The sequence below is a fragment of the Carassius gibelio genome, chromosome B2 (assembly GCF_023724105.1).
Source record: "Carassius gibelio isolate Cgi1373 ecotype wild population from Czech Republic chromosome B2, carGib1.2-hapl.c, whole genome shotgun sequence".
NCBI classification, from domain to species: domain Eukaryota; kingdom Metazoa; phylum Chordata; class Actinopteri; order Cypriniformes; family Cyprinidae; genus Carassius; species Carassius gibelio.
In genome coordinates this window covers 26,822,622-26,844,283 of record NC_068397.1, presented here as the reverse complement: position 1 = coordinate 26,844,283, position 21,662 = coordinate 26,822,622, and the positions used below count along the sequence as shown (strand labels likewise).

General features: G+C 35.0%; 1 protein-coding gene across 1 annotated transcript in view; it reads right to left on the bottom strand.

Annotated features, from left to right (window-relative positions):
• LOC127951469 (ephrin type-B receptor 1-B) overlaps positions 1-21,662 on the bottom strand; it is a 204,825-nt gene that overhangs the window by 122,486 nt on the left and 60,677 nt on the right. The window contains exon 2 of the mRNA XM_052549345.1: positions 11,651-11,715. Coding sequence (XP_052405305.1) covers positions 11,651-11,715 — 65 coding nt within the window. The remainder of the gene's footprint in view (positions 1-11,650; positions 11,716-21,662) is intronic.

The following is a 21,662-nucleotide window of genomic DNA, read 5'->3' as shown; positions in this document are numbered from 1 at the left end:
CTCATGACAAACTTCTTATTCTTAAAGATTTGCTGACTGACCCCCACATGAGAACTAGATACGCTGTAAAAATGTGTCATATTTGGTTTATCATGTTACACAGCAGCATAAAAGATTGAGACAGGGGGTGGTTTAGTGCTTAATGTATTGTGTTAATGACTATGAGTTACAAAGAGAGAGAGTTTTGCCCAACAACCCAGTGCCTACTGCATGTTAGGACTCCAACATGATGGCAGTCATAAACAGCCATCCATCATATTGGTCTCCTGCTGAGAGAGAGAAAGAGACAGGACTGTCCAAATAAAAAAAGACAAAAATTATTGGAAATATTTCTCACTTGGATCCCTAACACACCTCCAAAAGTAAAATATCTTATCCAGATGGTCATCAGCCGCAACCTCTGAAGCTCAATAAAGCAGCTGTGATGGTTACAGAGACCCTGTGTGATCTTGAGCAAATCCAAGGCTGTTCAGTTTTATTAGAGCAACCAAATGTTCTGTACGACAGAAAGAGAAACTGCAAACGGCCTCGAAAGGTAAGCACTGAGCCAAGGTCCTCTGTACTATGAGATTGAACTCTCAAGGTAATAATAGCACAACTTCCTGTTCCTCAAACAGCCTTCATGAACATGTGGGCTGCAGAAAGATCTGCAAAATTTCAATGTTCATAATTCACACACATACAAAAAAAACTTCAGTGCCGTTACTTTCATTATCTTTAATACAAAAAAAAAAAAAAAAAAAAAAACGCAGGAAAGCAAACGGATTACCTGAGGTTTTTTTTTTTTGCTAAAAGAAATGCTATGGTTATTATCAAAAGCCCAAAAGCTAAAATTTACATAAAATATGTGATGCTTGTGTGATAAAGACAGCATGCAAATAGAAAGTCATTTTATGATAAATTTAATGTAGAAACCATTTTAACTCAGAAATTGCCCGTAAATTTCGGTAACACATTAGACTAAATACTTTTTCTGCTTATTATTATTGCTGCTTATTGATAGTTAGTAATGTAGTTGTGTTTAGGTTAAGGTTAAGGGATATAGAATTTAGTGATGCAGAATAAGGCATTAATGTGTGCTTATAAACAACCAAAATAAATGCATTAATATGTATTAATAAATAGCCAAAATGCTACAGTAGGCCACGCCTCTCATGTAGACCACCCCCCTCTAGGAGCATCCTGCACTTAAACCACACCCCCTTAGAGACATAAATGTTAGAGCATGCCCCTTACAAGCATCTATCCAGTAGGCCACGCCTCTTTAAAAGCCACAGACCTAGCCTAGTGCTATTTTGAATTCAGACAGACTTTGGCATTTAGCTTTATTTTCCTGCTTAAATAATGTTTTGGTGTAATTAGAGGCAACTAAACACGTTCCCTCTTCTCTAAAAGCAAAATGACCCTTGCCCACATGGAATCTGTTAGTTTTTCACATTGACTACATTGACCGTGTGGGAAACATTTGCAGAAGGGATATAAATATGGTAATTAACGTAAGAGTGCCATATTTTGGGTTGTGAATATCATCTGTTAAAAAATCTGCTGAACAGGTTTTACCACAAATTAAACCTGAGTTCATGTAATAAAGTTCAGAAGAAAAAAAATATCTGAATAAATCTGAAAACTCAACACCAACAGAATGAGACCCTCCGTTCTGTTACTGAGGCAACCAATGGTTCTTTTGGGTAGATTGTATTATCTAAAGTCATGTAAGAAGAAAAGATAACAAAATCTGGCCTCTAAAGTTTACACATATTCTATCAAAAAAAAGAAAGAAAGAAAGAAAGAATGAAAGAAAGAGAAAAGATAATCTCGACTCAATTTAAGAATCTGACTGCAAAACACAATATACAAGATTTATATCAACCACAAAAACACATTAAATTCTGGGTCCGAATTCATGAAATATTTGTAAGAATATAATGGTTCTGGCAACACTTTAGTATAGGGACCAATTCTCTCTATTAACTAGATGCTTATTAACATGCCTATTATTAACTTATATAGTATATTAGTACTTATAAAGCACATGCTGCATGACCGTATTCTACATCCCTAATCTTACCCAGTACCTAAACTTAAAGGGTTAGTTCATCCAAAAATTATGTCATTAATGACTCACCCTCATGTCATTCCAAACCTGTAAGACCTCCGTTAATCTTCAGAACATAGTTTGAGATATTTTAGATTTAGTCCGAGAGCTTTCTGTCCCTCATAAAAACATTTTCAAAGTAGTCCATGTGACATCAGAGTAGGGCTGTCAAAATTGCTCAAAAATGACATTTGAATATTCCCTCTAAAAAACACACGAATATTTGAACTATTCGAACATCTGGTTGCGCATGTTGTCAATGACGCGCATTACATCAATAACAGGACGAAATAATACAAAGAGACATAACTACTTGTATAGATAAGTCTATTTAAGTTTAAACATATATGACAACGTATTACCTACACAAAAACAAGGAAATCAACTAATGGCCAAGACTGCAGACCTTACGCTCTCTAACCCTCACGTTCTCTGCGCATAACGGTATAAATGAACAAACACATTTTTGTGCAAGCAATTTAAGGTCGCGACTGTTGTCCCAAATATAGCAGGCTTCATTCAGTGATTGAAACAAATATTAAAATAATTATAATAATTGAAATTTTACAGCATATAGAACTGACATTGAACGCTCCGAGCGAGCTGTGCTGTGCTGTGGTAAACATGGAACTTTTCCTTGACATGAAACGATAAATAATCAAACCTCGGATCCATTGCTTGACAGAACTCCCCGAAGCGTGCCCCATCCAGGACACTGATCGGTCTCATGTCCTTACAATGAACAAAATTATTTTATCCGTTATGGCCTCTTGTCGTGTTGCAGACAAAGAGCTTGCAGCAGGCGATACAAAGTAACGTTAAGTGTCAAGACGTGACTGTTTAGCTGGAGTTCCACACATTATGCCATGCTCATTCGGGTGCACATTTTTGAGATGTGACCTCATGGTGCTAGTGGTCAAATGGTATGCTAACTGTATCTTAAATAGCTTGCATACAACTTTATCTCGCGGGTCAACAATTTTATCTAATTTTCTCTGCTGCGGTCGAGTTGGCCTCTGCACTTGCTGGCATCTTCCATGAAGAGGCGTCAACTTTCAGCAGTTATGCTCTGCCAGACAGTGCGACTACTGTGAGGCTGTGACCTGTCACTGAACCCTCAGGTGCGCTTGCGCGCCCACTCGCCAAGCAAACAACCACGCCTCTACTACAGCGGGCCTTTTTTTCAAAAAAATTTTTTATTCGAATATAAATTTTCACCTTCGAAATTCTTTTTTTTTTTAACTATTCGAATTTAGAATATTCGTTGACAGCCCTACATCAGAGGGCCAGCTGAAGCATCAAAAATACAATTTGGTCCAAAAATTTACGACTTTATTCAGCATTTAGTTCATTTCAAGGTCTGTTATAAGCGCGACTGTTGATGTACAACGCTGCTGTCATTAATGACATAATCTACATTTTTGGATGAACTAACCCTTTAACAACTACCTTACTATCTATTAATAAGGAGTAAATTAGGAGTTTGAGACAAAAGTCATACAGTAGTTAATGGTTCGTTAGTCTCAGCCTCAGACGTCATGCTCACAGACTGTTGGCTAAACGTCTGATGCATATGGGACACAAAAGTGGAAACACTTCAGGAGTGTCGAAGTCGTCATTGGATTGGTTATATTCTACAGGATTTCCGCAAGACGTGTGTGTCGCATTCTTCAAAGTTCCACCTGGAAATAAAGATACCATCAGGATCAACTAAACACTGGATTTTCAAAAAGTATGTGAAATATTTAAAGTTTGCAGCATGAAATCTTTTAAATATGTCAGAGAGTTTTACACACCGGTCTGTTATTGTGGCGACATTTCCACGCCTCGAAACGTGACGATGAATGAAGCAAACTGCAATTGGCTGTTTGACATGTCGGTTAAAACAATGACGGTTAATGACCTTAAAAACAAAGTGTGAATATTGTACTTAAAGGGTTAGTTCACCCAAAAATGAAAATTAGCCTGTTATTTACTCATCCTCAAGCCATCCTAGGTGTATATGACTTTCTTCTTTCAGTTATATTAAAAATTGTCCCAAACCAAATGGCTACTATTTTCTTTGCTTGATTTTTCTGTGTTTGTTTTTTTCTTCAGAAGAATTAAATTTTTTGAAAATAATCTTCTTAAAAATTTTGGTAAGGATAACCTTCAACTTGTCTTAAATCCAAAAAGGTAAAATTTTTAATGAAATTACTGGGTTGTTGTGCTAATGATAATTATTCTGGTAATCAGCAGGCAGATTATATTTTTTATTATGTTTTTGAGTCTTCAGCCTGACCTGCCATCATGAAATTTTTTAGGAATTCCTCTAGAAATGCACTTAGGAAATCTTACTTTTTCTTAACTTTAAGATTTTCGCCATTATGGCTTCAAAAGTTGCCATAAGGTCAGTAGAAGACCTTCAAAACCCTGCAGTAACATTGCATGCAATAACCCCTTCTGAGGAACTATTCAGTAAATGCAGAGTCTTTAAGTAGCATTACAGCAAGAAACAAGTAGCTCCTGTTCACATTATATTACATCTCTTAGGATGCTTTCACACTAGCACTTTTGGAGTGCACCCGGGTTTGACTGATGTCAGTCAGAGTTCGGTTCATTTGGATGATGTGAAAGCTGTCTTCCACACTCAGGTGTGTATCCCGCGAACCATACCCGAGTCCGCTTAAAAAGGGTGGTCTGGGGTTCGGGGTACATGTGAACTCCGATATGGTTCGCTGTCGATGTGAATGCAATCGTACCAAATCACTGAAGTGAACCTCTATTTATGACGTATTATTTGATAAAAAATTTATTTTTTTTTGTTTGTTTCAATCACCTTCCTGATGAGCGTAACTGACGGACTACAAATAGAGAGCTGTATATCTCATTTATTTTCACCTTCAGCATTCGTTAGATCTTTTTCAGTACATTTGTAAGAAGCTTTATGAACAAAAAGAATGGTTCAAAAATGTAAATATATAAAAGTGCAGAAAGGAATGTTATGCATTTGCCGCCTTCTCCTGCTCCGTTACCAAGCAACTGGGTAAACAGCTGCTGGCTTGATGATGCAAACGAATCACGGTTCAGACCCAAATTAAATTATATGAACGCAGTCCAATGGGGGAAGGGAGAGTGGGGAGCAATCGAACTCAGGTTCGGAACTGGGCAAGTGAACCAAATGTGAAAGCCCCCTTACTGTTCACGTCGGTTCTTATAAACTGCAAAGTGGACCAGTGTTTATGGCAGCAGTCAAAAGTTTAGCTCTGTGAAACTAGACACAGCGCGACACTCTATGGAAAAACTTGTCTTGTTTTTTAGGACAGGACATGACACGCCTTAAATCACCTCCTCAAAGTGGGCTTGGCTGAGTAGTGTGTATACGTAGAGCTGTTACTAAGTATAAAGGAGACCAAGACATTAAATATACAAGAAAGAAGGGCAGATATTCTCGTGTTCATCCACTTAAGTGATCTGAAGGCAGAAAATGCAGTGGGAACATCTATTCTCACAGAGAAGGGGAAAGCCTGTGCGCGCTGCCACTTGTCACTAAGTGTTAACTCACAACAAGTCCATCGGCAGCAGACTTCACAAACGCACACTCTGGTCCATTTGTGTTCTTAAGTGACCCAAAGCACTTAACACTGAAAAATCACTTTAAAACACATACGCGTACTGCACCCTGAAGTGTTCGAGGGGATAGCACTTTATGTAGCAATGGTGTGGGCCATCGCTCTTTGGAGAACAGTAGAGTAAAAGTAGATACGACAGTGTACATGAGTGCCACCTACTCTCTAGCTTTTCCTCTTGATAATTTGGTGCAAAACTACACTTAACCTTGAGTTCATCCTAAAATAAACCATGAGTCCACACTGACAACATTAAAAATTCTAGATTTTTACATTTTCTGACTGGAACTTGTTGGCCATTTTGCCTTCAGTCTGCGGTCCAGCTCAACCCTAAACCATCTGGATTGGGTTCAGGTCCGGTGACTGTGGAGGCCAGGTCATCTTGCGCAGCACCCCATCACTCTCCTTCTTGGTCAAATAGCCCTTGATGCCTTCAGTGTGACTCTACAATTTTCATAGTCATGAAAATAAAGAAAACTCTTTGAATGAGAAGGTGTGTCCAAACTTTTGGTCTGTACTGTATATATATATATTAATTTAACCTAATTATTTAAATTTAAAGGTACAGTATCCATGAATAAATAAAGGAATTTCTAGTTTTTTTCGGAATATAAAAAACACTTCTCTTGAACGTGGAAAACCTTACGTGGAGATGGTGGAGAAAAAGAACACAGATGAAATATATCCAGACCATACGTGTGTCCCCCAGTTTGTTTTTTTGTGCCTTTTTCTACAGACAGAGCAGGATGTCCCTAAGGAAATATGCTGCGTCTGTACAATATCTGCTCTTAGACATCAATAAAACGTCTGGACTTCACTTCTCAAATCTGATTCTTCAACAGACAGATGGCGTCTGCAGCTACAGCGAGTTCTTCTGGCTTAACTGCTGAATGAATCTCTGGCTGCACATTCATTAATGAGGTGGAAATGTGGCACATATAGCAGGTCAGGTCATATAGAAATAACAACATTATAACATACAGCACAGTGCTACATACATCTACATATTGTACATCCAATTTACTACACTAATGTTTTAAAGTCTGTGGCCAATATGTTTCTTTATTTAATTTATCATTTGTATTATTATTATTATTATTATTATTATTTTTTTTTTTTTTTGTAAGTATGCATAAATACACTGACAATTTTACAAATTATTTCCATTTCAAATAAATGCTGTTCCTTTCTATTCATCAAAAATACTGAAATAAGAAATGTATCATGGTTTCCACAAAAATATTAAGTAGCAAAAACAGTTTTCAAAGTTTATAATAAATGTTTCTTTAACGGCAAATCATATTAGAATTATTTCTAAAGGTCATGTCACACTGGAGTAAGGATGCAAAAAATTCTGCTTTGCTTCACAGGAATAAATTACATTTTAAAATGTATTCAAATTGGAAGTTATACTGTATTTTTTGATTTGATGAATAAATGCAGACTTAGTGAGCATTTCAAATAACAATATACTGGCAAATCTTTCTAATAAGAGTGTATACAAATACAATTTAGTTTTATTCTAACTGAAAAAAAAAAAAAACACATTTAAGAAAATGTTTCTTTGCAGTGTAGGGCCAAGCAACAGACTTCCCAAAGCAAGAATGAGTGGGTGAGATGAAAAAAGAGAGGGTAAAATGAAAGATGAATAAAGAGGGAATGGAACAAAGGGCATCTGAGAAGCTGCAGGCACATAGACGGCTGTGATTGAGCTGAGACAAAACAGCACAAGATAGTGACCGTCCTTGTTTAGCTTGTCAGAGAGAAGGATGGAGGGCTAAATTGCTTTCAAAAGAACAGAAGAGCAAAAAGACCGGGTAGACTTCAATTAAGGCCTTTTTTAATCTACCTCTCTCTCACACACACATATATACACACACACACAGAAAGACTTTTTACTGCAGAGCAGGCATCTCAATTGGTGCATCCAGAGAAACCACTGAAGGGAATCATGAGTCAACTTTTTTTTTCATTCAATGAAAGCATGGAAGCTGTCAAGTTCCAAAAATGACCAAAAGTTGAGTTATAAACATTGTCTTTTGGTGTTCAATTGATGGGAAAAAAAGTAGAGCTCCAAAAACACATAAAATACATCAAAAGTGACAGCAAAACTTTTATAATAATACACATTTTACTGTGATAAATGGTCCTGGGAAAGAATGAAAAAGCAGTCTTGGTACACTGGTGCCCTCATGGTCAAAAATGTCTGCATTGGAAACAAAAGGAAAACATATTTCATCTAGTGAAGACGTTTGCAGCTGTACACAAACAAAATCTTACTGAAAGCTCATTTTTTAAATATCAACTTCAAATTTGGAACACAGCTTGTTTAGATGTATGGCTTTAATTTTCTATTTTCCTATTTTCCCCACTTCAGCAATAATTTGTTAAGTGTCTTCTTTAAAAGACACTTAACAGGTCATTTTCAGGTCTATGCTAATTAACAGGTAATAATTTGATTATAACTACTCCATAAACATAATTAAGAATGATTAAAAAAAATCCCTAAAGTTACACAATTTAAATACAACTAAAATGCAGTATATTAATTTCATTAAAATAAAAGAAAAAAAAAACTGCACCGGGGGTTGAGCTCCTTTCTGATGTTTAAGCTAAAAGTTTGTAGTTTTTTTAAGCTAATGTAATAATGATGCTCTAGTACAAGGCATCTTGGGGAGTTTTTTAGGTTTGTAGGTTAAGGATACAAACACACTCAGTTAAATATGTTTACCATGTTTACATGCAGCAGTCATAAACACCCAGTGGTACTGCTCTTGTTGCATTAGGGTGCAACAATTAAGGCCATATCAAAGTGACAATTAAGAGTCTCTCACATGACACAGCCCTTATAATTAATTCAGATTCATATGGACCAAGTGTCCGCTTTCCCTTCTAAATCACCCAGAGACCACACGATCAATACGATCACACATGCTAAAGTACGACTGCTGTGACAGCAGAAAGGGGAATCATGGTATAGCACATACTTTGTATAATCAAGAGCACATCTCTAAGTCTCCAGAGAGCATTACATGCACACATACACAGACTGGGATGATGAATTAAATATGGGCTGCTGAAGAAGCAGCCGACCTCTGACCTCTGGGTGAGGGACAGGGCAGGCAGGCGTGACAGTTAATCGCAGAGACAGAGGGGAACAATCGGCCATTCGAGCTCAAGATGCGTGCGTGAGCCTTTTTAGCAGGAGTGGCCGGATGAGGTCTGCGAGGATTTGGGGATTTTAGGGATTTCTTTAGGAGAAAAGGAGAGGGGGGCTAATGGAAAGCTAGACATATTAAAGAAAGACGGATGTGGGTGCGCTGGAGGGGCAGCTGTGAGAATTCGCCAAATGGTGTGAATGAATTGTGAATGCAATCAATAGTGCGTGTGAAGGACGAGTAGGGTTAAACCTCCACATGTGACCCAAAAGAGAGAATGAAGTGAGCAGAAAAGAGATAAGAGGAAGAAAACGCAAAAGAAGTGGAGAGAGACAAAACCACTCCATTCAGCAAAACAAAATATTTCACAGTAAATAGTGCAATAGAGAGGAAAAACTGATCCCAGAAAAGAACTATAATATCGAATGAATGAATGAATAAGCAATTAATAAATAAATAAAATTACTATAATAATATACATTATCTGAAATAAATGTAAGTGGAAACATACCACCATAAAGTGAAAAACTTACTAGAAAAAATAAACAAATACAATTACATAAAAAAATATATATAAATATATTAAATAAATAAATAAATAAATAAAATATATTTATATAATTTAAATTATTTATATAAATAAAAACAAATAATATAAACTATTTTTTAAATAAATAAATGTGAGCGGTGTTTATCCATTGAAAATATGCCACGAAGTGACAAAGTTTAAATAAATAAATAAATAAAATGAGTATAATAATATATATTATCTGTAATAAATGTAAGTGGTGTTTATCCATGGCCAAAATGTCACCACCAAGTGATAAAGTTAATGGAAAAAAATAAACAAATATAATGTAATTTATGTAAACAAATAAATAAATGTGAGTAGTCATTATCCATAAAAACATCACCATGAAGCAACAAAGGTAATAGAAAAATTTAATTAATAAAATGAAATATAAAAAATACATAAAATTAAATAAATTAAATGTATTTATTTACCATATTTTTCGGACTATAAGTTGCACCTGAGTATAAGTCGCATCAGTCCAAAAATACGTCATATATAAAAAACATATATAAGTCGCACCGGACTATAAGTCGCATTTATTTAGACCCAAGAACCAATATGAAACATTACCGTCTACAGCCGCGAGAGGGCGCTCTATGTCTTCAGTGTAGACTACAGGAGCACTGAGCACCATAGAGCGCCCTCTCGCTGCTGTAGATGGTAATGTTTTCTCTTGGTTCATGTCAAATTAATATTGATAAATAAGCCGCACCTGACTATAAGTCGCAGGACCAGCCAAACTATGAAAAAAGTGTGACTTATAGTCCGGAAAATACGGTACTTATTTTATTTATTTAAACTGTGCTTGTCCATGAAAGACACCTCAAATGGACACATATAATAAATAAAATAAAACTGTACAGTATCTAATATCTATACTACTATCTATACTTTTCCATGAAAAACATTCCACCACTAAGTGACAAAGTTTAACACTTGGTGTTTGTTGAATCCTTCAGCTTGAGCAGTAGTAATGGGAGCGCTTGCCTCAGCAAACCACACTCATTAGAGAGAGGAATATGTCTGTCTGTAGCATGATGAGCTAATAGATTTCCTCTCGCTACATTTCCTGTCCATCACTGTCAGACGTGTGTGTCATACGCCCGCGTGGGTTTCTGTTGATACTTTTATTATTAATTTTAAAGCACAGCTGGTCAAATGGACAGACAGAGAGAGACACAGAGAGAGAGGCTTCTGGGATATCATAGAAATATTTTATTCCTATAACATAGAGCACTCCAGTTATTGTTACTAGTTAGCAAAATCTAATTCAAATACATTTTTAGACCATCTTTAAGCAACGAACTTTCAGAAATCAGATTTATTCTTAATATACAATTTAATTGACTTCATTTTAATTTACAATTTAATTTACAATTGATTAAGACTAAATAAATGGCTAATTTACACTTGATTAAGAAAGTTACGAAAACAATCACAGAGCATCAGAATCTGTTTTAAAGTTGGGTAGTAACATGAACTGAATGTTTTAGTCCAACTAGACTTCAGTGTGGGAGGGGCCACACAGATTATACTGAAAAAACTTGCTCACACTGAAAAAATATCACCAAGTCGCTGTGCTCTCAGGCTAACAGACGTTTCTATTTCACAACATCAAGAGAACGAACAAGCACCCATGTATGACTTTCCACAGACGCTCAGTGAGGAATGGAAAACACTGCGACAGCACACAGTCTCTTGTGCCCTTACTGAGGGTTCAATGAGAGCTTTATATTTCTCTGCAGGTTGAGCAGTGCTGCGACTGTCATTACAGAAGCCCGCTGTCCTCCGGACCACATTTAGACCAATTCAGAGGTGTTTTTCTTTCCTTTAAGTGGACACATTATGTCATTAAGTCCTTCTAAATGTGCAGAGTGAAATGTGGATGCAGATTGCAACAAGGGTTTTGCTTTGTGCCTTTTGGTAGGGAGATAAAGAATTGTGTGCTTGTGTGCGACGTTGATCTCTTAATTTCAGCATTCAGACACAGCAGCCATAGTACAAACATATTTTACGGTGTATTTTAAAGCTAATCTGAAAGCATTCAGTCTCTTTCTCTAGTAATCTGTTGCTGAAGGGTGAAAAGAAGGAGGTTTCAGTTTAAAGTGCTTTTCTAGAAATCAAAGACACACAGTAAGTGTTTTAACACAGTTTGAGCAGTTCTGCAGGTCATGTGTTGATGCAAACACACACACACACACACACACACACTCACCCCTGATGAAGGGTATGCCGTCCACCCGAGCTCTGCTGTGGCGGTCCGGGTGTCCATTAATGTTTCTGAAAAGCACACAAAACAAAGTTTTATGAGGAATCAGGAAAATGTATGTTGCAGGTGTTCATTTCGAACTGTGATATCTTAACTGAGCTGGGTGTTTCAGATAAGGGAGGAATGCATAATAGAGGGCAGGAATGAAAAGCATTGCTCTAGAATTCAAACTCTCTGCCCAAGCCACTTTTGCCCCGCAGTGGCCCTGTGTTTCTGAAGATGGATATAGGATAAGCTGTCTGTGTCCTTAAAGTGGTCAGCTCTTGTCTGACCTTATCAATGGAGATATCTTTGACCAGGCGGGAGAATAATCCACATACACACACTCCACCAAACACTGATAAGATGGTTGAAAGCGATAGAGAACCTGGATTGATACCTGACTTTAATATCAATGACCATCAAAGATAACATCAAACCAGCAAAACACAAAATTCAACAAAACAGATGCCATTTGTGTCCCTTATACCTACAGTATGTGCAAAAAAATAATAAATGGAACAGCCGATGTCAGATTTTTTTCAAAACAAATAAAGAAATAAATATAATTTAACATCATAGAACATTCATGGGATCCACACAAAATGCATTTTTTTACAATAAAAATAAAATGTATTTATTTACTTATTCAAACTAAATAAGTAAATAAATACATTTAATTATTTTAATAGTTTCTTCATTTCATTATGATTTTCAGTCTTTATTCTCGTCTCCAATTTCTCCTTGCCATAAAAGCTAAATGCGCAACATCAACGCTTTTTTCTTCCTTTTAAATAATGAACTATTCCATAATTGTAACTTAATAAATATTCTCAAATCTGATCATTTAAGAGTAGATAGATATACTACAAATATTAGCATCAAATTCTCTTTCCAAGAGGTACACTACACAGCAGTTCATATGAAAGAAAATCTAAATTTAAAATCGTCCAAACACTTTCTTTAATCGCGTTATTCATTGAGTAACCAATTTGTATTCAGCCTGCAATATTGTTTTATGCTTCTTTTTGCAATAATGAGTAACGGCTCTGAAAAATAAACTGCATGTCAGTCCGATGACGCTAACTTCAGTTCTGCTTCCTGCACTATGACATCGTTAAAGTACCACAACAAGTTTCTGAAGTCAAACCACATCAGTATAAACAGGTCTACATCCAACTCCTAAACCAACCAACAGCAGTCTCTTCCACCCTTCCCTCTGGGTCTGTCACACACAAATGTTTCTACACACGCACCGTGACTTAATTGCATCCCCATGCATCCCGCTTTCTAAGTAACGACTGATGTCACAGGAGAGAGAAAAGATGAAGAATATCCACTCTTTCCACTAAACAATCCGACGCTACGCACAGGAAGCCAACTGTCATTTCCACTCTCCTCTCCTTCTCTCTGGAGTTAATCATACACTCTTCTCCGTTGACGTTTCTCTATATTTCAAGAGGAAGAAAGAGAGGATGAAGTAAGAAAGCTTCGCTCTCTTTGAGATAGATGAGGAGAAGCAGATGACAAGCACTCGAGCCTCCCGCTGATGGATTCATAACATGATGTATAATTCTGCCATAACGTGACACTCTCCTCCACGGCATCAATAACTCGACACCGGCTGATCTAGAAAACACAGACTCACTCGTATGAATGGTAACGCGTATCGTCAAACACTTCGGGAAAGCATCAATAAGGCTCATAAAGTTTTTATCTAAGTCACTGGCAGCTGGTAATGCCCAGTTAACTTACTCAAACACAACAAATCCAATTCAAATCAGCATTTCTCTGTCTAACCATGTTTATTCTCTGCATGCAGTCAACATTTTCAGTCCTGAGCTGCATGCTTGGGTTTTTAGAATCATATTTAATGATTCCAAGTGGCAGGCAACAAATAAATTCCATCTTTTAAGGCACAAGTTTAATGTTAAAACAGACCACACAGTGTACTCAGTGATGAGTTGAGAGTCGTGATGAATATTTTATTTAGTAGTAAAAAATCCTGCTCAAAATTTTGAGTTATTTTGAAATATTATTACAATTTTAAATCTGGTATTTAATATATTAATAGTATAATTTTTACGACAAACATTGTTCAGTCAAACAGGTAACCCTACCTATAATTAAAATTTACACAGGGAGCTCACTTTCATGAAAATTAAATTAAATTAAATTAAATTAAAATCAATTAAAAAATAAAAATAAAAATAAAAAGCTACATATATATTTCAATAATATTAAATTAATAGCATGCCAATCTACTACATACTAAAAAGGAATTAAAAATAAATAAATAATATAAATAAGACATTAAATATAAAATACTCAATCACAAGGCACAAACATCCTCAAACAAATATTTAAATTCAATTCAATTAAAATATAATGGCAAGCTCAAACTACTTGAAAAATAAAGTTAATTTAAAATAATAATAATAATAATCATGATAATAATAATGAAAGAAAAAATCATCACAAGCTACTTAAATATGTAAATGAACATAAATTAAAATAGCAAAGTCACAAGATACTTAAAAAGTTTCAAATGAAATTTGAACAGCAAAATCGAGACTTGGGAGAAAAAGGTTACATTAACAAGAGTGATTCTGTTGTTATTGATCGGTGATGATTGATGAAGCCTGTTGAAGATGTTGGAGATAATAAGCAGAAGATCAATCATTCATTGATAATGACATAACTGGGAGAGCGCAGAGCTGGTAGCCAATCAGAGACACTCTTTACAGCTGTGGGCAGGGCTTGGGGTGATTACTGGAGATATAAAATGCCTAAACTGAGAAGACACACACACAAACACAATACAGCACACACATTGTGGTTCAGCTCTGTTATTAAACACACACACACACAGCATAATTCAATTGCTCTAAATAGCACAGGCTGTGTGCTTCCTCCAGCAGCTGGTGTCTCAGAGGAGACGGACCTCTGTACATTACCTCCCTCAGGAGATACATCCTCCTCCTGAGAAATCACTCTCGTTCGGTGTGTGTGAGGGGAACGGGCCGCTGGTTCAGAGCTTAATGCTTTTTGAGGGTCATATCAGCTTCCAGCTCATTAATATGCAACATGTGGCCTATAATAAATTAGCATAATGGCACAAAGGGATCATGGAATCTTGTTAGGATGCAAAACGCTAACAAAGAGATACAAAACGGAGCCCATCAGAGAAAGCAGAGAGTGGGAAGGTGCGAGCACACTGAGTAGATCAAATATTTCATGAATAATGGTAAAGCCAATCTCATTTACACTCGGTGACCCTCTTTACCTCTGTCATTGCACACAAGGTTGCTTGCTGTTTTTTGTTCTCTTTTTCTTTAGAGCTTCACTGAACATTTTTTCTTTTCCCTTCCCCGCACCCGTCGTGTTCAGCTGAAACCTGGCATGTCGCAATCGGTTATGATGCAAAACCAACAGTGTTTTCAGTCACTGACATCAAATCAGGACATTTTAATATATAAAATGTATGTTTGTCTGGACAATAAAAAAAAAAAATATATATATATTACTTTCATCGTATAGATGAAAACTGATAAGGAAATAAAGCAAACACTAAAAGCAGAATGTATATAAATTCTATTAAGTAAATGCATACACTACGTTGTACAATTTATTTTGGTAAGAATAAGCATTTTGTGAAAATCTATTCTGAGACTCGCTAAAGATGACATTTAACAGTGCTATTAATATTTTTGAGTTTTAGATTACATAAGCAAACATACATTTTATATATTATTTTATAAAATATTATATTATTATTGTATTAAACGTGAACAGATACATATAATATGTAGTAATATAATAACAATCTTTTTAAAAATATAAAAGTACATTAAAGCATTTAAATGACAAAAATCTTTGTAAATATTTTGTTATCATACAATTGATTATGTAACTACTTAAAAATAAAATAGAAAATTTTTATTTTATTAAAAATAAAATAAAGATAAATTAAATAAACGAATAATAATAATAATAATAATAATAATAATAATAATAATAATAATAATAACATAAAGGACCAGTTTCTGGTTAAATAAGCAGTGCAAAGTATACAAACATTTACAAAATATACTTTTTGTGTTCTAAGAAAGAAAAAAAATGTCATACAGCCACAGGTTGGTAAATGATGACAGAATATTTATTTTATTTTATTTTGACTCTTTGGTGAACTATCCCTTTAAGAGCTTCATTTAGCAGTTTATCTTCATTCCATCCCTAAGACACGATTACAGTACATATATCTCTGTTATTTGTGAATGTACTGTAGAAAAAGCCACCTTTCCTAGAGCAGAAGCTCACTGGTTTCATTAAATCCGAGCAGAACTCCAGTCACAAAACCTGGCGAGCTGCAGTGCAATAAGCAGAGAGTCTGTTTTAATCAGAAGTTTGGTCCTGAGAGCCTGAGTGATGTCACGGCTCTTAAATAAAGCTGGCTAAATAAAGAGCTCCACGGCTTTAGTGACAGCAGAGCTATGACCTTCACCACGGACACAGCCTCATCATTCACCTGCTGGCAGGTGAGTTCAGTGACCCACGACCCCGGAGCGCTCCAGCCGTCTCTTTTGGCCTGTCCTATTTACACAAGGTGTTCAGGGCTAAGACTTTAATATTTAATGCAGGATAGTGCCAGTACAGAAAGAGCACATTAAACATTGAGCAGGCCTCTGCTCTCCAATCAATACTGTGGCTCTCACCATGAAATTGCTCACCTGGACGCGCACACACACACACACACACACAGGTGCAACATCCACATAAACATGTCCAGAGCAGCGTGGAATGATATTGACCAAAACCTTGCACACAGAGTTTCTGGGTTACACATAAACAAGTCTGTCCTGGGAGTTTGACAGCGCTTGTACAGCGCTAGAATCTACTTTACAACTGTAGTGAGCCATGATACAAGCTACTTAAAATTTATAGTAGTTCAACGACAGTCAAGCTCCTCTTCTGAAAAATAATACTACAAGAAATAAACAAAAACATACTGTAGGTCAACTACAAGAAAGCTTTCAAGGGGAAACGGTTATTTAAAATATATATGTGATCATACAGTTTATAAGCTAGAAAAAAAATGTGTTATACATAATTATATAATATATAATGTTATATAATTACAGTATACATATAATTTATTGAATTATCAAATATATATATAATATAAACTAAAGCTTAAGTTGGAAAAATCTTTCAAAATATATTTGTGTGATCATAAAAGCTTTAAATTGGCTTTTTTAATGTATTATTTAATAATATATATATATATATATATATATATATATATATATATATATATATATATATATATATATATATATATATATATATAGTTACATACATAATTAAATAATTAAATACAAATTGAAAAATATTTCTTTTTTCACATTTCATTTTTAGGGTTACGGTTGTCAGCATGTTAGATTGAAAATGAAATGGAAATGTGATATTTAAATATCTAAATAATTGCATACATGCATAAATGAATCAATCAATTAATCAATATTTATTAATGCATTAAGTTATGTATTTTGTTATTTAATTACATATTTAATAATTTATTTGTATATTTCGTCATTTATTTAATTATTTAATTTTAAGTAAATTTGGCCTTTTCTTGTATGTAAGATGAAGGAATTAATAAACATATTGAGAAATTGATTAATTTTCCTATATTTTTTATGGACTCAGCTGGTTGCAGTAAAAAAAGAAAAAGAAATCAAAAATAATAATAATAATATTTAAAAAAATATATTAAACTAAAGTGACTGAACAACTGATGGACTGCACCATTTATCACAGCCTAAATATTTTATTACAAAAAGACACTAAATACACACAGATACTCAAACCAGTTCATTAACATCAACCTTTTAAACAAACCAATTCCCTAATATGAATCAAACAGATCAGTCCAACACGACAATAAAGAGAGGGAAAATATTTTGACAGTTTCTGACATTTACTCGTGTTAGGAAAAAAAAAAAAAATCTGATCTACAGCTTGTTACTTTATCTCAGGCTGGTTTCATTTCTAGATATATTAAAGTGAGTGTGCTTCAGTCTCTAGTTAGGGAACAGCCAGAAGAGGTGAAACAGGTCTCACATCAGCCACGACCAAACCACACACACTTATCAGATACTTCAACACCTGTCCCTTCCTCTGATGGGGTGAAAATGAATCCTGAGTCACATCTGAGCGTCAGTGTGTGTGGGACATATGAGAGGAAACCCTTAGCGGTGGCTGTTAGAGTCACACATCCAAGAACGGGGGAAATCAGTACGTGTGAAAGAGAAGGAAAAGAGGAGTGTGAGAGAAGAGAAACGTTACAACTGATCGATGTCAATGTAAAAAACTAAAAAAATCTCAAGAACAATGAACAGTGGAGCAACGGCTTATTATCAGAATTCGTGTAAAAAAGCAGAAGGAGCGAAACAGACAAAGGTCAATAAGACTGAAAAATCTGTTCTTTGAGAGGATCACAGCCATTTTGTTTCCACTAATTACTTCTAAACGACACTTGTTCATTTCAGTTTCGTAAGAAGCCATTGTTCCAATCGTCAGGGTTTGTAACGGATAAATATGACCGTCATGGATTTTCTAATGCACATTAGACATATGAGTTGTTTTGAAACACAATTTTGTAGAGTCAGGTTCAAGCTGAACATATTCAACAAACATATTCACACATTAAAAACTCAAATGAATCCCTTTGAAAGCTACAAGTGAATTAAGCGACCACAACATTATAATGTAGTGTATAAAAAAAAAACGAATGTTCATTTTAAGACAATTGAACAGTGTTATTAAATTATTCATGTTTTTAGAGTTCAACTTCAAAAGAGCGTTAAAGGATGACAAACACAACTAAAGTAAAAACCGAGAAAATTATGCACCATAAAATAGTATAAAAATACTACAATATGCATCTTTGGTCTATAAATCCTTATTGACGCTGTTCAGTGAGTCTATGTGAACACAAATAAACCGCTCTTGACGTGACTGAATATGAGTGAGTTGTGAATTTCTATTCAAAATGTGGCATAATACGGATTTATTATTTTGCACTCCTGACATAAATCACTAAATATCTGTCACTGCAACAATGTTTTATCAAAATATTGGTCAAATATCGAAGCTTGAGTCTTTAAACTTTCCATTGATGCACAGTTTGTCCAGATGAAGTAAGACAGTGATGTTTAATGTGCTGTGAAAGTGAAACAATAATAAACTGGGGCCGTCAGCGATGTTTGCACGCAAAGGGGTTAAATGGGCTTACTTTTTTTTCAATTAAGTTTTTTCACATTTTCACAATGTTCAAGTTTTCTTTTTTATCGTTTTTTAGACAATCCTGGAAAAACTGTACCACATTCCCACAATTAACAAATAAATAAATACATTTTAAAAACAGCACAACTGTTTTCAGTATTGCTAATAAGAAATGTTTCTTGAGGTAGCAAATCAGCATATTAGAATTTAGAATGATTTCTGAAGGAACACTGAAGACTCCAGTACTGCTTTTCAAAATGTAGCATTGCATCACAGGAATGAAATCAATTTTAACATATATATTACAATAGGAAACAGCTATTTTAAATAGTAAAAATATTTTACAAATATATAGAGATTTTACTGTATTTTTTCTTCTAAAATCGACTTTGAACGTAGTATATATAGGCCTATAGGTCTATAATGATACAGTCCCAATATATTTTTTAACCCTAATAAGGTCCAGAACCAAAAAGTCCTGCTGTAAGAATAATATAAACTTGATCCACACACTGAACACTAACTCATACGTACAAGTTGTTTCTGAAGTGCTTTAAAAGAGCAAATTGAATTCCATGAAATTCTATTATGCTCCCTGAAATCTGTTCACTGAACACGCTCTCATCCGACTCTTCACATCCCTGGGCTAAAGTCTGATGAACTTGTTTCTGCGAGACAGGCTTCCAGAGCGGGACAAACTTCAACCTTGTCAAACACGGCTCCTAAACACAGGAAGCTGATCAGCTACAGGGAAACACATCCTCCTGAGGATTCCCAACGGCCAATCACAGCTCACCAAACAGGTGCAGAATGCCAAACTACCCTCTCTGCGGCCTGTCCTCCGAGACGCTTCTTTCCCCTCGCTCTGTCTCTTGTTCTTTACAGTCGAAGATCATTTGCATGCATTAACATAGCGCTGAGGAATATGGCCATCTTTAGTTCACCCATAATCCCCCTTTCATTTTCTACACCACTACTATTACTGTATGTGTCTATTCGCCCAACCTGTTCTTTCCATGCTTTTTTTTTTCCTCATCATGTCTTACAAGTGTGATTCCTTTTCTAATGAGTCCATATACAGTATAACCGCAAGGGTGACCTATTTGCCATTTCATCGTTCAAAAGGGTGCTAACAAGTGCACTCGATGTGCCCTTTTAAGGTGTAAACACACTGACATTGTTTATACCGTTAAAGGTCACCAATCCCATCCTATTTAGATATTCATAGTCAACTAGTCTCAATCTGTAAACTAACAATATCATGCATATTGCACAATTTTTTTTTTTAAACTCTTGTCGCTTTAGTATGATTTAATTTGATTTCATATAACTTTCTAAAACAAGGGATGCAAAAAAAAGATACAGTATATGACATTCTTGCAAACACAGGATACTTTCTTTTTTTCAAAAACAGTTAGACAAAGCAAAATGAAATTCTCACATGATGAAATGGCCAAAGTTCTAAAGTCAATTTAAGCTAAAAGTCACTTTACAATAATATTCAATCATCAAAAATATACTTTTGGAGCATTCAGTTATCAAGGTTAATATTAGGCCTAATTAATAAACATAATCACTTTTAATTAACCCTTAAAGACCTAGAACATTTTTGGGGTGCCTGACACACCTGCACTTTTCTTTGTTTTCAAACCTATTCTAGCAGTCAGCATCAAGTGCCATATACCATTTTAAACAGGAGCACTTACAGTTTAAGTTTAACTAATTTTAAGTCTCAATTTTACTTTTGTTTTCTCAAAGAATAAATAAAATTACAGAATTTTAAGAAAAATGCAAGCAACATTTGGGTGTTTTTTTACTGTGTACTCAAACAGAAACTCCTTAAGTTTGGATATTTTTCTTTAGAAAGTTGTGTCTGGGTGTCTTCCAGATTTTGTTTAGATATACCATTCCCCAAGAAAATTATAGCCATATATTACAATATTGTTATCTGCGCTTTTAAGTAAAAAAAAAAAACAGGCCTATTTCGAAAACTAACAATAGAGATGTGTCCAAAAAAAAATTTAATGAGTAAAGAAAATGGTAAGAGTGTTATTTGATAACAAAACCAAACAAAAAAAAGTTTTTTTCTTCTTCTGAGAAATATATTTTCAATCTGAGTATGAACAATAAACACAAACTATGCAGCATAAACAATATAGTCTTACTGCACTGCAAAAACAGATAAAATGATTCACAAACTTCACAAAACGAGTGAGAAATATTCAGAGTGCAAGGGAAAAAATACTGCAAACTACCTTATTGAACTAAATATTTATATAATTATTTAATCATTTATCATCATAGGCTATTATAATTTATTGGTCCGCTGCCTGTATTCAGCGTCAGCATCGATTTTACTATGGCATCGCCTAGTGACCCACTGTAGAAATTCCAGTGCTTTATCAGATATGTACCACTGTTTCATCCTTGGTTTTGATTTGTTTTATGTCAAATTTCTCTGTCGTGTGTTTTTTTTTTTGTGTGTGTGTGCTTTTTCAGAGAATTTTCTCATGCAAATGTGTTAATTTGTGTTTGTATCCATGCACTCACGACAGACTTCACTTTCACTTTGTGTTCGTTCATATTTTAAAAGCAATATGTTAAGTAGTAGTTCAAGTGACTACTTATTGGTTGAATATGGTACAGTTTGAACCAATCTGTCTACGCGTCAACAATCATTTCTGTTTGGCTC